Below are 16,298 nucleotides of genomic sequence, written 5' to 3' on the forward strand. Positions count from 1 at the left end.
CATGACCTAGATGCTTGCTTTAATCCATAAATGGACTTAAGTAACTCACAAACCTTGGTCTCTTGACCTTCTTCCACGAAACCGTCTGGTTGAGCCATGTAAATGCGCTCGTCAAGATTGCCATTCAGAAAGGCTGTCTTGACATCCATTTGCCAGATCTCATAGTCGAGAGCTACAGCTATGGATAGGAGTATGCGGATGGATTTAAGCATCGCGACTGGCGAGAAGGTTTCTTCATAGTCAATCCCTTCTTGTTGGGTATAACCCTTCGCCACAAGTCGTGCTTTGAACGTCTCAACGTTCCCATAAGGACCTATTTTCTTCTTGTATATCCACTTACACCCTACGAGTTTAATCCCTTTAGGAAGGTCTACAAGTTTCCAGACTTTGTTGACATACATCGAGTGCATTTCAACTTTCATGGCGTCAAGCCAAAGGTTTGATTCAGAACAAGCCATCGCTTGGCTATAGGAAACAGGATCATCCATGTAAGAGACGGCTACGAGAGAGCCTCCATAAGACATGTACCTGTCAGGCTTTTGAGTAGTCCTCCCACTACGTCGAAGTACTACTTGACGAGATTCTGATGAGTTAGGTTGTGTTTCAGTTGGGGTAAGAACAGTTCTTACAGATGAGGTAGAAGCTTCCTCACCCAACTTTTCTTCAAGCACAATTTTGCTTCTAGGTTTTGCATCCATCATAAAGTCCTCCTCAAGGAAACGAGCATTCGTGCTAACGAAAGTCTTATCGTCCTCGGGACTATAGAAGATGAAACCCTTGGTTTCCTTTGGATATCCCACAAACAAGCATAATTATGACCTACTAGCCAACTTGCTAGTCTTTTGCCTTAGCACGTGTTCAGGGCAACCCGAAATTCTGATGCGGCCAAGATTTACTTTACGGCCAATCCATCGTTCATAGGGAGTACCAGGAACCGTCTTGGACGGAACTTGGTTCAGAATATAAGCGGCTGTTTCGAGGGCATATCCCCAAAAGGAAAGAGGGAGTGATGAGTAACTCATCATTGATCTAACCATCTCCATAAGAGTTCGGTTTTTTCTCTCTGAAACTCCGTTTTGTTGAGGTGTGCCAGGTGCGGTAAGCTGAGAAGCGATACCTTCTTCTTTAAGAAAGTCATCGAACTCTCCAGACATATACTCACCACCTCAGTCGAAAGGCCATACAATAAAACGTATTGATCCATTATTCACGCAAAGTCTCATAAGGCATCCCACGAGTCGAGAGCTCGAGTTGGACCTCTTTGGATGCTCATTGACTTGCCAATGGCCTCTAATCAAGCTTATGTCAGTTATAAGGTCAATGTCTGCACTTTTGCATATATATTGTATGTTAACAGATAAAATTAGTACAACAATTGTCTCACGAAAAACACTTGGTTCCGAGCTCTCAGTCCCGAGCGTTTTACTAAAGTTTTGAATTTGTATACACATATTTATATTTGTTTTGACTGATCTTTGACTTATCAGCTTCTCTTCTCTTCAAATTTTTGCTCGGTAGGATTCGTTCTTGTATTATGAACGGGTCGTTGCTTAACTTTTATTAATCTTCGGACCTATTTAATTCGAGTTTGATGCTGGATTCCTTCAGTTCTCAGTGCCTCCGAGCTACAGCTCGGACTGTACAAATTATATGTGTAATATTGTACATTAAACTCTTTAAGAGGAACACATTCATAATAATGCGACGGATCTTCATTTTCCATAGGCAACACATGTATATAATTAGTTACTTAAGCGAAAATTAGAAGTCGTAATTTCTAATCACTTGTAAATTCATTTTTACATTAATATTTAGATGAAGTTTATCTTTTGTAATAATGTTCCATCATATTTTATCTTTTTAGCGTTTACTTTTAATTATTGCCGACACTAAATTTAGTTTTAGTTTATTTTTTTTTATTTTTTTGTGATAAATTTAGTTTTAGTTGTGGTTTGGCTTCGTCAATAGATATAATATAAAATGAGAATAATATTAGGGGTTTTTCTTTTCAATACAAAATTACAAATGTGCGCAAAAAATAATCTGCCGACACTATCACACAGACAATAAATAGTTGGAAACTCAACAACGGGACAAAAGAATCTAGGTCCGGTCCTAGCCTAGTGTTCCGAGCCTGTCAATTAGCATTTCCCTTTATCACCACCACTGAGCTATTCCATTCCACTCCACTCTCGAAAAACATTATTCGTTCCACTCCAAGCGTGACGTGTCTTCCGATCCGACACTTATTCCTCCACCCAATCGAGATGCTAACGACGACGAAGTCGGAATCGGACATGACGAGCCTGGCGGCGTCGTCGCCGACTCGGTCGCCGCCGAAGCGGGGTCCGATGTACTTCGTGCAGAGCCCGTCGCGCGAGTCGTCCCACGACGACGGAGACAAGTCGTCGCGGTCGATGCAAGCGACGCCTATTTACAACAACAGCCCAATGGAGTCCCCATCGCACCCTTCGCGCTCCTCCTCCTTCGGCCGCCACTCCCGCAACTCCTCCGCCAGCCGATTCTCCGGCATCTTCCGCTCCTCCTCCGGCCGGAAGGGCGGCGGCGGGAGGAAGCACCGGAACAACGACAAGGGCTGGCCGGAGTGTGACGTCATCATGGAGGAGGGCTCTTACGACGACCTCCGCGACAAAGCCCTCTCCAGGCGCGTCCAGGCCTTGATCGCTCTCTTCGTTTTCTTCTTGCTCTTCACCGTCTTCTGCTTGATCATTTGGGGAGCGAGTAGGCCTTTCAAAGCAGAGATCACCGTCAAGGTATAGCCAATTTCATTTCATTAACCTAAAATTCCGTTTGGTTATCATTCCTTTTCTAGATTAGGACTAGCTACCTTGAAACATGTATTGTGATTTCAATGCATATATGTAGGCAGATTTGCTATCGGAAAAAATTAGTTGTCAACATTTGGGTGTTGTACCTGAATTTAAACCATTTATGTGTCTGTTTTTATTTATTTATTTATAATTACTTCATATATAATCATTAATTTTCTTGATTAGGACTTTTCTTCATCCACGCTGAACATGTATTTCATTTGTCAGCTTATCTATAAGAAAATGTTTATGACTTGTATTCTTTTCTTGGAACTTGGGACTTGGATACACATTCTTCTCTGACAAAAAAAATATAATAAGGCTTCCTGTCAATCTTTTTTTTTTTTTTTATGTAATCCTTATTTAGGTAATATAATATTATCACGTGTGATTGTTTGGCAGAGCTTGGCAGTGAACAACTTCTACATCGGCTCTGGTTCAGACTTCAGTGGCGTCCCAACAAAGCTGTTGACAGTGAACGGCTCATTGAGACTCAGCGTCTACAATCCTGCCACCATTTTTGGTATCCACGTCAGCTCTACGCCGGTCAACCTTATTTATTCTGAGATCACCGTCGCAACTGGCCAGGTAACATATTATATCACCACTTTCGATGATGATGTTTTGCATTGCCCATAGACATAATTAGTAATGTCAAAATAATGGCTTGGATTATTATGTGATGTGACACAGGTGAAGAAGTACTATCAGCCAAGAAAAAGCAGAAGAAATGTTGTGGTGAACTTGGAAGGGACAAAGGTCCCTCTGTATGGGGCGGGATCGACTCTGACGTACGCCGAGACCAATCCCGTCATTCCGTTGACTCTGAATTTTGAGATCCGATCGCGCGGAAATGTGGTAGGAAAGCTCGTGAGGACGAGGCACAAGAGGCAAATTTCTTGCCCCGTGTCCATCGACTCCACCAGAACCAAGCCCATCAAGTTTAAGAAGAATTCTTGCACTTATGACTGAGAGACGCAACGAGAGAAAGAGACTTGTCACTGTTGGAGTTTTTGTGAGGATTGTGTAGAACACAATATTGCTTGTAGATATGTCTCCATGGTTTTTTGGCTGTTATACATGTTGGTTATTTGTCGCGGTGTAAATTTTCAGTGTTGAATTTGTGAGCATGTAGTGTTTTATATGTGTGAACTCGGAGAACATTATTTTACTTTATGTTTTCTGTTACATAAATGAATTGCGGTAAAATAATGCTCTATTCAACAGAACCGTCACCCTGAAATGATTAGGCAATTATTTTTTTTATTACCTAGCTAATTACCTCTTTCGTTTATTAAGTTCTAAGAGCAACTCAAATGGGACTACTCATGAGTGGAGGATAACAATGTGGGTTGTTAATTGCATTATCAGCAGCTTAAGAATCCATAATCATTGCTAAAAAAAAAAACCTTAATCATTTGGACAATGATATATGGCACCAATATCCACCAACTTTTTATGTTTAAATAGTTTTAAGTTAATATAAAGTAAATGAAACACTAACATATTATTATAGTGGTAGCTTTGGATTATTTTGTAAAACAAAAAACAAATGTCAGTTATTTACATGGAAATAAATAATATAATATTATTTGTATGATATATTACAGGAGAGCAATTCTTAGCATTGAAGTTGTTCTTGCATCGCTTACATTTTGAAACAGGTATAAGACGTGCCAAGTAAGTAAATAAATAATTTTTTTAAAAATAAAAATTAACTTAAACCACAAAAATTTTAACTCCATTTTCAAAATAAGAGCATTTTTTAGGTCTCATTGAAGCCAAGCTCCGGGCTCAAATTATGCCTAGCCCTCGAACCCCAAGGTCCGGCCTTAAGGTATAATTTATTGGGCTCAATCTAGTAGAACACTTCTCGGACCCATGTCATTCCAAAATTTATTATAAAAAAAAAAAAAAAAAAGTTGGTCTCATCTTTTTTTTACATCTATAAATTGACATATATTTTGGGTCACTTAATTTGAGAAACAACATATTTCATTAATTTAGTTCACAAACTAATGTATGCTCATTTTCCATAATAATATAAAAACGACCATCCTACTCAAAACACAACACAAAAGACATGACTAGGCCCCACCGACAAAGTAAATGGCCAAGTATAAAGCAAAAGCTCATCACTCGGGACTCAGCTAAATAAAACTTAGTAGAAAACATCATAAGGAAGAAAGAACCAAACATGAAGTCCGGACTCGGCCTCGACAAACGAGCCAACTTGGGAGGATGAGTCCTCGGCCCTAAGGATTGGCCCGAGTGTATCCTTGACCCTTGGCCCCACTAAAGGGCATGGCTCAAAGTCTAGGCCTCAAGTTCGTAGAAATCTTGATAAAAAAAAAAAGGTTCGGCCTTCAACCATACTCGAAAATAAATTATGGGCCCTCAGACCTAAGGATTGGTCTGGAAACTTCCAGACTGACCCAAAATATAGGTCGACTATCGGTCCCTTATGAACAATTCCCAAGCCCTCGAAAAGATCGAACCCTTGGTTCCACGAAGGGATACAATACAAAAGAGTGGACCCCTAGGCCTCACACGCAAGACTTTCCTTACACCTGCCCGCTACTCGCCCATCTTGGGCCCAAAGTCCATATGATATTTCACTCTCTTCCAATTCAAGTCCAATGACTCCGCTATAAACCCTTCCACATGGATTTTACGGAAAGCCTTATTCACGAGGAAAAATGCAGCCTATCTCACTCCCCTCTATCGACTCAATGATGACTAAATTCTAGGGATGAGATGATACCGCCATCTCATGCATACAACTAACGTTTGAAGAGCAACCATCATTTAGCAATTTAAAACCACAAGTCATCATTGAACCGGACGTCGCCGTCGTGGAATCCGCCATGATCAATATTGTGCCAAATGAGCTTGTCGTGGGAGTATTTATATTTCAATTTTCATTTCTTGTACTTCTTCTTTTTATCCTTTTTGAAAAACATTAATGATTCAATAAAATTTAATATTCAAAATTATTATGGGATCCAACTAACTTTTTCAATTTAATATCGGGTCTATCCAACTTTTCTATATTGATTATTTTGGAATTTGGATTGTATACAAATTCCAAGAAAATTTTCGTCCTATTTAATATCGGGTCTACAGTGTCCGTCTAAGAATTTTCGTCCAATTACGCAAGATTGTTTGGTGGTTATGAATGTTTAATTTTCGTGTTTATGTGTTTATGTTGATGAGGTTTGTTTTGTTTGAGTGTTGGATATATATATATATATATATATATATATATATATATATATATATATATTAAATATGTTCGGAGCTAAATAACAATAAATGATAGATTTGTTATTCCAAGTAAGAATTGATTAATTATTATAGGTTATGAAATCTTTGATTATTTGGCTTAACGATTATTATATTAGTTTATATTTATTTTCCAAATCTGCTAAGAAGTTATTTTTATTTTTATTTTCATTTTCATTTTCTTACTTTCGTTTTAAACCCGTTTAAAATGGTAAATCCGGTTAGCTGTCCGATTTCGAACCGATTCATACTCTTTATTTTCATCTCGTGTGAAATACATGACCGCCTCTCTAACGTAGGATCGTTATAATCCAAACCATAAATAAAATAAAAACCAAACAGAGATCTCTCTCTCTCTCTCTCACACAGTCACGACAGATCCAAAGAACAACCATGTTCAGACAAAAGCCCACTTTCTGGCTGGTCTTCTTCCTTCTGGCTTCTCTCTTGCTTTTCGCTCCTCTCAGAGCCGACGAAGATGGCGTCACGGTCCCGGACGCGGGGTCGGAGTCGGACTCAGATTCAGACTCGGAGGGGATCGAGGAGCTTCTGGCCCTGGACGACGAAGCAGAGAACGAGGAGGCGAGCCAGAGATCTTCGGAGGCAGACGTGTTGACGAGGGCTCAGAGGATAGTGCTGGAGCTCAACGACGACAACACTAAAAAGGTGATCGGAGCCAACGAGTTCGTCCTCGTCCTCGGCTACGCGCCGTGGTGCCCTAGGAGCGCCGACCTCATGCCTCGATTCGCCGAGGCCGCCAATTCGCTCAACGCTCTCAACAGTCCGCTTCTCATGGCCAAGCTCGACGCCGATCGCCATCCCAAAGCCGCTTCCGCTCTCCAGATCAAGGGCTTTCCCACTCTCGCACTCTTCGTCAACGGCTCTTCGCAGCTCTACAATGGCGGTTTCTCTGCGTACGCGTTTTTTTTCTTCTTCTTCTTCTTCTTTTTTTTTTGGTCATTTTGGGCTTGTACTTCCATTGCTGTTGATCACAGTTAAGTTTTGTGATGGAAGAGGTAGTTGGTTACTTTCCCCCGAAATTAGATTTTGATTCAACTTTTACAATAGCGTGGGATCTAAATGCTGCCAATTGAAGTGATTCTGTGTTGAACTGAACGCAGGAATTCAAAGTTATTGTAATTGACTTTTAGCCACAATCTCTGTTCCGACTCGTTACTCTTTCTCACGCCTTCAATTTAACCACGATAATGGCTGAACTAGGGTCAGCCTAGGTTGTTTGGTGAATTACTAAATTTTGTAAAAAAATGTGATTTGTTTGTTTCAATTAGGAAGCAAGTAATATTCATAGTTTGTTTTTATTTATTTTTTTCAGAATATTTGGACGACCATTGTGGATGTCATTGTGATTTAGATATGCATATCTACCATGCTGATTTCTGTGTCATTATTTTTCAGAGAGGACATAGTGATATGGGCGATGAAGAAGACTGGTATGCCCGTGCTTAGAATAAACACCGTCCCAGAGGCCGAAGAGTTTCTCAATAAACACCATACATTAGTTATTGGCTATTTTGAAAAGCTCGAGGTATGTGGTCCTAAGCACTCGATAACTTTGATTAATATATAATGATATGTACGTTCTCACTGCCGAAGGTACACAAAGATATCTCTCTTTTATTATATAAAATGAAAATGGGCTTTCTTAGTTGTCAAATGTCTGTATCGATTTGGATGTTTCTGCGATTGGCTTTCATATACCGTTCTGATTTTACAGGGCACTGAGTATGACGAGTTTACCAAAGCCGCAAGTGGCGACAATGAAATACAGTTTGTCGAAACCAATGATATTAAGGTTGCACGTGTCCTTTTCCCTGAAATTAAGCCTTCTAAGAATAAGTTTGTTGGAATAGTCAAAAGCGAGCCTGAGAGATACACGGCGTACGGTGAGTTGGTTACCATTTAAATCCATATATAGCCATTGCATTTTTCCCAACTCCTGGGTTTGGGCTCTGAGCTTGGACGTGCCTCATTTTCGCCTTTCGGTAATCTATGAATTGCAGAAGGGGCTTCCTTTGAAAAGGAGACACTGTTGCAGTTTGTAAACTTGAACAAGTTTGCATTGGTTACAAAACTGACAGAGATGAACTCACCCAGTGTTTACTCTAGTCCTGTTAAGCTTCAGGTTGGTGACAGTTCCAAAACCAAATTAACAAATTGTAATCTTATATAGCGCTACTGTGATTCTGAATTTCTCATTGAAAATCTGAAGTTGCTCGAAGTTGAGGGGAAGAGGATGTTTGAAATGAATACTTTTTTATTTTTGTTTTGGAAAGGGTAGTACTCACAAGGTTAAGTAACTTGGGTTCAATCCCCACAAGCCGCAAAGCTGCCTTTAAAAAAAATAAGGTTAAGTAACTTGTTAAAACGTGAAAATGAGCATAAAGTTCTTCTTAGTCGACTAGTCACATTAAGTTTCTGATCACAATGTTTAACTTTTACTCCCAAGAATAAATAACGATTACATTAATTGTCTATCTGTTTACTTTTTCCAACTAGAATTAATTTTGAATGGAATGTCATGCTTATTTAATGGACGAACACTTTTTCTGTACTCCAGGTTATGGTTTTTGCACAGGAGGCTGACTTCGATAAACTTCTAGAGCCTATTCAGGACGTTGCAAGAAAGTTCAAGTCAAAGGTATTGACATGGCACTAAATGTTGAAATTTTCAACCAGCGTTTTGCGCTTCAGACTTCTGTAATATAATCTTTTCATGCAGATATTGTTTATATATATCGACATCACAGATGAAAACCTTGCTAAGCCCTTTCTAACCTTGTATGGGCTCGAAGATTCAAAGAACACTGTGGTTAGTTGACCTTTTACTCGGCGCTTGTTTTACTTTTCTTGGTATTTTTATGGAAGCAATAATAAGCTCATGATATCGTTCTCTGTATGTCTAACAGGTAGCGGCTTTTGATAATAGCATGAGCTCCAAGTTTCTCCTTGAATCAGATCCTACTCGTGACAACATAGAAGTATAAACGTCCTCTCCATTTAATGTTTTTTTTATTTCATTACGAGGCACTCTTGACCTGGGAAGCTAATATTTAGCTTTTGTAGGATTTCTGTTCGAAGCTTCTACAAGGTACACAGGATCTATACTTCAAATCACAGCCTACCCCAGATAATGTGAGCTCTTCTCTCCCTTAGAATACTAGATTAATTTTCATGTTTGATAAATTAGCAATATTGATTGTGAAATCTAAAATAGCAATATTGATATCTGTGCGATTGTAAAAAAATGCAGACAAATGCGAGTATTCATGTCGTTGTGGGAAGAACGTTTGAAGATTTAGTTTTAAGAAGTCCCAAGAATGTCCTCCTAGAGGTATAATGCCGACTTCTGAACCCTTTGTTTCATTTAAAAACCCAGCGGACGTCCAACCTATTATCGAAACCTAAAGCATGGTTCGAGCGCTGAGCTGTCATTGTTTTGAGCCAGGTATTTACACCGTGGTGCCTCGCTTGCGACAAGACAAGCAAGCAAGTTGAGAAATTGGCCAAGCACTTCAAAGGTTCTGATCTAGTCTTTGCAAGATTTGACGCTGCCATGAATGAGCATCCAAAACTGCATGTAAGTGGTTCTCAAGAGAGCTTGGGTATCTCTAAGTGTTCAAGGCTTCCAAAAACATGCATTAATCAATGGTTTGCTGGGATAGTAGCTGTGAAATTTGATGATTGAAATGCTTATTTGTAGAAGATTTGCTAAAGAATTTTGTGGATGTATGCAGGTCGATGACTATCCCACTCTCTTGCTTTATCGAACCGGCGATAAAGAGACTCCGGTAATTTCTCAACCTTCCCATAATATAAGAGCACTGATGTTTTCATAACTTGTATATTCATCTATGAATGTTTCGTCTCTTTTTGGCCGTTGTGCAGGTTAAGCTTTCCACAAAAGCGAGCTTGAAGGACCTGGCAGGATCCATTAACAAACACTTAAAAGCAAGGGAAAAAGTCATTAAAGATGAATTATAGGAAATATAAACGTAGTATACTCTGTGTATCACGACAAAAAAAGATAGGGAGGGCTAATTTTGTAGCTGAGAAAAAAATGCTGACGAGTAAATTATCATAATTCATGGTTATGTCAAGAAAGCCTAATGTGCGTTCTCTTAATTTTATTTGCTACTTGCCACAAAGATGTGCAATAGCCCAAGGCTGTTTTCTGTGAGTGTTTTGTTACGGTTTTGTAATACTATCGATGGAAAATGACACATATATCATTAAATGTCGAGTTTAACTTTTAGTTTTCAAAAATGTCGATTTCATATTATCTTTGTTTAACTAAAATGATAAAATTATACTATGGAATAGTTAACAGTATAAAAAATCTCATTTTCATTGAAGTTAATTTTAATATAAGAAAAATCGAACTAAACTCAAACTAGTATCCTAATTTTCAAATTTCTAATTTTGAAATAAAAAATTGTCTTAAATTGAAATAGACATAGACAAATGAAATTCATATATCTTAAGAGATGGTTTCATTTTTTGTTCGAATTGCAACTCAAAATCTTAGATTCTCTGCTCGAATATGTGATTTTGATGACTATCAACTGTCGATTTTTACCCCTTATCTCTGACTATGTTCTCTACGATTTAGAGACTGCTGTTTGTTTTTTGTTTTTTAATAACTTACATATAAGGCGCGAATGAATGATAATTATTGGTGTTTACATATAAATATTATAGTCAACATCAATGAAAAGTCAATAAAAAGAAAATTTCTATCATTGTTATCTATTTCAAGGTATAATTTCGTCGTTGTAGTTAAACATATTGTATGAACTTGACAATTTTGAAAATCAAATGTTAAATCGACATTTAACTAAAACACATGGTATATATGTGTCATTTTTCTTACTACCAATTGATTTTGATGATATAACTTGCTACGTTCGGAACTCGCAATTCACTAAAAATGTGAAGAAAAATTTAAAGAAAATTTAAAATTTGTATTGCAATTTATTGCAAGCAAAGAAAATTTGGTTAAACAAATGGGATCCTTGATTTTTCTCTTTCTTATTTGGATAGAAAATTAATGTCAGAGAAATAAAAAGTGTAAGAGGAAAAAAAAAATAGTTACTAGATTTTTTGTCCTTTTTTTTGTATTTTTTATTGATGTTTCTCTTTCTTATTTGGATAGAAAAATTATGTCAGATAAATAAAAAGTGTAAGAGGAAAAAACAATAAAATTAGTTACCAGATTTTTTGTCCTTTTTTTAAAATATTTTTATTGGTGTTACTCCAATAAAATAAAGCTATATAATCATTTTATATAATCATTAATTTATATTTATTTAAAAATAAATTAAAATGATTAAATTGACTTATTTTGATTGGAGTGACGCTAAGATAGACATAAAAAGGTACCAAAGGATTTTGGATTCATAAAAATAGGGGGCTCAAGCTATTCATACATTACAAAACTTAAAATTTTCTAAAAGGCCAACGTTTTATTTATATTGCATAATAGTCATTAACCAAAATAAACGAACACTAAAAAACATAAATAAACATTTACGAAATATAAAAGAATTAACAAAAATAAAAATAAATAAATGGCTAGAATAACTTTTCTTTTATAGATTAGAATAATTCCTTAAAAATTGAAAAAAAAATTTGAGATTTTCACGGCCGATCAGAACGTTCAAGAGAGCTTGACCGTGATGCTCGAAAGTTGCATCGTAGTCTCATAAATTTATTCACTCGGTATTTCTGTAATAAATTTACCGACATTACCACAAATATACCAATATAAAAAATACATTTATAGACATTAACACAAATAAATATAAATAAACCGATTGAAAAATACATCTACCTTTTTTTTTTTTTTTTTTTTTTTTTCTTTTCTTCTTTCTTCCTCTTGTTCTTCATTTTATACAAATCCCCATACATCACACACTTGTAGACTTACACCAGTGCAGCACTGCAACCATTCACATTATGTCACAACAATTAAAAGGAAATACAAAGAGAAAAGTGAGATACATATTACAATCCCAACACACGCCCATCAAATATTGTTGTTTTTTCACTTAACCCACTTCTCCGTAATAAATGCTCACACTCCTACTAACGGAGTCTTTGTAGAAATAACCTTATGATGGATTTTCTTTACATCAATAGCCTCTTAGGTAAACAATTTACAAGGCTAACTCCCCCCTTTAATGAAATAAATCAAATGTCTATCATACCCTTTTCTAAAAAAAATGTAAAATAAAAATAGCAATAAGATCTCTTTATTATATTATATTTATATTTCAAAAAAAAAAAAAAAACAAATTTGACCAAAAAAAATATTTTTTTTCATAAGCATTTCATCCTCTCTAATGCATACTACTCACCCTAGTCTAATCCAACTTTTTTTCATTAGTCTTTCATCTTCTTTAATGAAAATCTCACCCCTAATCATCGTTTCCAACTTCAAAACTCGTGAGAAAGAACTCGAGGTTTCCATTGTTGAGCTCAACAAGTTGAAGAAATCAAACACTTGTAAGTTTATCTCAAATTTCTTACTTTAAGTATCTTATTAATGGAATATTTATATTACTAAGTAAGTATTTTGTAATTGAGAGTTTAAGAGTACAAAAAATGTATCAAGTTTACGATTTATAATTTTTTTGGACTGAAAATTTCGGAAATTTTCGAGGAAAAAAGAAGATGTACGACCAGATCAATTATTCTGAAAAATTTCACATTCGGCTTGGTCGACTTGGTTGAATCGGTTGATTTGGTCGATCTAGTCGATCCAAAAACTCATATTGTGTATTTTTTTTTAATATTTTATTTGTAAAATCCATAATGTTTAAACTGTTTCGAAAACTTTAACGAACTCCTTCAATCGACATTTAGTTGATAATTTACACTTGGAGTTCATCCTCTCTGGAATCAATCTCCATTTTGACCGAGGAGCATCAAAAACCTACATAAATATACCTATTTTTATTTTTATTTTTTATAAAAGCAAGCCATAATCCTACACAAACACCGTTACGCGGCCGAAAGCACGCTCAAACTACGACCATTCACGTCATACTCAAATGGAGATTTATGTATGTGTATTTAAATGGAGATAACGCTCAAGCCATAATTTTTTTTCGTTTTTTTTTTTTTTTTTTACATTAGGCGTATTTATGTAGGTTCTTGATGCTCCTCGGCCCAAATGGAGATTGATTCCAGAGAGGATGAACTTCAAGTGTAAATTATCAACTAAATATCAATTCAAGGCCGAGTTCGTTAAAGTTTTCGAAACAGTTTACGAGAAAGAGTAAAATGAAAGAGATTGGTTCAAAGATACTCAATTTGGGCACTTGATTGAAGTCCCCACGTACTTGGACATGAATTTGACGCCATTGTGGATGATGTTATGTCGTCGAATACAATCAAAGAAGGAAGTGGAAGTATGGTTTCTTGAGAACGGTAAACTAATTCAATTTTCTATGATCGAGTAGGCATTGATATCGGGTTTACCGTGTTTGAAATATCCCGAAGGATGGAAAAAGATCAGTACTAACTCGTTTAGGGAGAAACATTTTGAGAAAAAGAATGTGATTTCATATAGGGATGTGAGGGATATATTGTTAGAGTTGAGTAATTTTTCTGAAGGTCAAAGTCCAAAAAAAAGCTAATTGGTGCTGCAAGAAAAGGGCAGCGGCACTGTAATTAGAAAAAAATGAAGATGACGGTCTTGCTTTTCATCTCTTCAGTTTTAATGCACCCGGAAAAAGATAGCGCGTACATTGGTGATGGTATTTTGAGAATGGTTGATGATTTGGATTTTTTGTTTAAAATTTCCTTGGGGGATATTTTATTTTGTCTATTTGATGGACAATCTACATAGGATGGACTTGGAGGGTAAATCGTCTGTGGTTTATGACAATAAAGTCGAGCAAGCTACATGCAATTTACCGGGTTTCATTCTCCCACTCACAGTAAGTTTCATTAAAAAATTAATTTTATATATTTGCTATGTGGAGAATTTATTGGATCCCATTATATAACAATCTAATTTTTTATGACAGTTATTGTCTTTTGAGGCATTCCAGCACTTTCTCCAGAATTGTTACAACTTAGAGATGATGTCTCAAATTTTGAGCCTGCACTACTACAAATTCACATTTCTGGGGCAGAAGGGTATTAGGTGCAACATGTCGCACCTAAATGTCGCACCTAAGCACATATTAGGTGCGACATATCGCACCGGAAACTCATCTGGATGACTAAAAATTTCGCTGATGTTTAGTGGTATTCGGTACGACACTGTCGCACCGGATATAAAAGTGTCGCACCTAATACTTTTCGGTGCGACATTTATCGCACCCAATACTATTAGGTGCGACATCTGTCAATCGCAGCCCCGCGTTGTAGCTCGTTGCCTCATCGTCGCCTCGGAAAAGGTTAGTTATTTTTAATTAGTAATATTTTTAGATTATTTCATATAGACTAATTAGTAATATATATGAAAAAAAATCTCCTCCATTGGAACAAGTCTTAAGAGCACCCGGAGACACAAAGGTTAGCGTTTATTGTATGAATTTTTTCAAATACAATATCGACATTAATTGATTTTTCTTTACTTATTTTTGTAATAAAATATGTAATTAATAGGATATAAAAAGCTTTCTCGCGGTGAAAGATGGGGACGAAGGACAGTACATACATGATATCGTGGTTTTTCCTGACAAATCCGATGACGTAGTTGACCGTTGGGCCGCGCTCTTAGAAGCCGGAGTTGATATTTATTGGGAGAATATACGACATGAAGATACTGCCGGAAGACGCACGTTTCTTCAAACTGAAAGTGACAATGAGCGATACGGTACAAATGAACAAGAAGAACAAGTCGGTGTGGGCGTTGAATCATCTACTCAAGCAACTAGACAACTAGAGTTACATGTTACTTCTCAAGTTGATCAATTAAAGGTATCATTGGAGGCAAAAGTGGATCAAGCGATTGAAGTGCTGAGACTAGAGGTCATTTCTCGTTTTGAGCAGTTTGAGGGACGAATGGAGGCCAAAATGAATGAAGTTCTAAGAGCTTGTAGAAGTTCCATTTCGTCTAATGTGGCGGTTGAGATTCAGGATGAGCACGATGGTAATTCTTAAATCATTACTCCGATAAAGAAAATGATGGATTTTATATTACTCCAACTAGTTCGATGGATGATGCGAATAATGGAAATGAGAGTGACGGTGATGGAGTGGACAAATGTCTACATGTTGATGGGAATGAAAGACCACAAAGGCAAAGTAAGAGATCTAGATATATAGAAGATCCATACATCGATCCTTGCAAGAAAAAAAACGTTTCGCAAAAAGGTGCAATAAAGGGATATGATCCGATGTGTTTACCGGATGATATGCGAAGCTCTTTCAAGGAATACTACGACTCTCCATCTAAATTACCACATCCTTGTGGTCTCGAAAGTCGACCATGGATATTCTTCGATAACTCACGGCTAGCTTCAGAGTGAGGTTTGTGTTTATATAAAATTCATTTGGAAATTTTTTGTTATTATACAATATAATCTGACGTAGAATTTCTTTTAATATTCTTGCACTCAGAGGAAGCGATGTATGGAGTTAGGAAAAGGCAAAACAAATAACATGATATCATCAAGCAAGATTGTGTAGTATTGGATGAGATCTTTGGCCAATTTTTAAGAATCAACCACAGAAGTAACAAAGGCATAATTGATGTCGCATTCATGAAGTATTTCGATGGAACATCTCACAAATTTGGGAGATCGTGGCGTGGCAACTAGTTCAACTATTACTAGCAGTTTCATAAGTTGACCGATACAACTAGTTCAACTATTACTATTTGTCTAATTTTGAACTAGCCAACTAGAAAGACTTTCATCAAGTTGTTAGTAGACGACTAGTACGACCAAAAAGACCGTTTATAACAACTAGTCGACTATTCTCTAGTTAGCCAGGTTCTCAAGTTATACTTATATATTTTAAGGTGATCACACCAATATTTTGATTAATTTACATGATGAAATATCAATTTTATGTTAATTGCGAAATTAAATGACTAATGAGTTTTTCTCATCATCATGAAGTTACACCCACATTGAACACGTAAAGACTATGTTATATTACTAGTTGTTATAGTAAATTAGAATTGTTTGAAGAATTTAACTT

The 16,298-nt window shown here is 36.6% G+C and overlaps 3 protein-coding genes across 3 annotated transcripts in view; 2 read left to right on the forward strand and 1 right to left on the reverse strand.

Moving 5' to 3' along the window:
- Nucleotides 1-2,068: 2,068 nt before the first annotated feature.
- LOC149385050 (uncharacterized) lies at nt 2,069-4,097 on the forward strand. Its single transcript, XM_089627113.1, has 3 exons — nt 2,069-2,774; nt 3,234-3,419; nt 3,525-4,097. Exons 1-3 carry the CDS (start codon nt 2,268-2,270, stop codon nt 3,801-3,803), a joined length of 972 nt encoding a protein of 323 aa, XP_089483239.1. The 5' UTR covers nt 2,069-2,267; the 3' UTR covers nt 3,804-4,097.
- Nucleotides 4,098-6,362: 2,265 nt separating this feature from the next.
- LOC149385051 (protein disulfide isomerase-like 1-6) lies at nt 6,363-10,282 on the forward strand. Its single transcript, XM_089626809.1, has 12 exons — nt 6,363-7,030; nt 7,533-7,662; nt 7,852-8,020; nt 8,138-8,259; nt 8,695-8,775; nt 8,857-8,946; nt 9,044-9,115; nt 9,201-9,269; nt 9,388-9,468; nt 9,583-9,714; nt 9,872-9,925; nt 10,023-10,282. Exons 1-12 carry the CDS (start codon nt 6,510-6,512, stop codon nt 10,116-10,118), a joined length of 1,617 nt encoding a protein of 538 aa, XP_089482935.1. The 5' UTR covers nt 6,363-6,509; the 3' UTR covers nt 10,119-10,282.
- A 1,701-nt stretch (nt 10,283-11,983) lies between these two features.
- Nucleotides 11,984-16,298, reverse strand: part of LOC149385052 (RING/FYVE/PHD zinc finger superfamily protein) — a 39,706-nt gene continuing 35,391 nt past the window's right edge. The window contains exon 10 of the mRNA XM_089627529.1: nt 11,984-12,075. The gene's annotated coding sequence lies outside the window, so the exon portion shown is untranslated. The remainder of the gene's footprint in view (nt 12,076-16,298) is intronic.

Source organism: Urtica dioica, chromosome 9, assembly GCF_054948205.1.
Source record: "Urtica dioica subsp. dioica isolate 48M chromosome 9, U.dioica_male_clone48M_v1_H2, whole genome shotgun sequence".
In the NCBI taxonomy this organism is placed as follows: domain Eukaryota; kingdom Viridiplantae; phylum Streptophyta; class Magnoliopsida; order Rosales; family Urticaceae; genus Urtica; species Urtica dioica.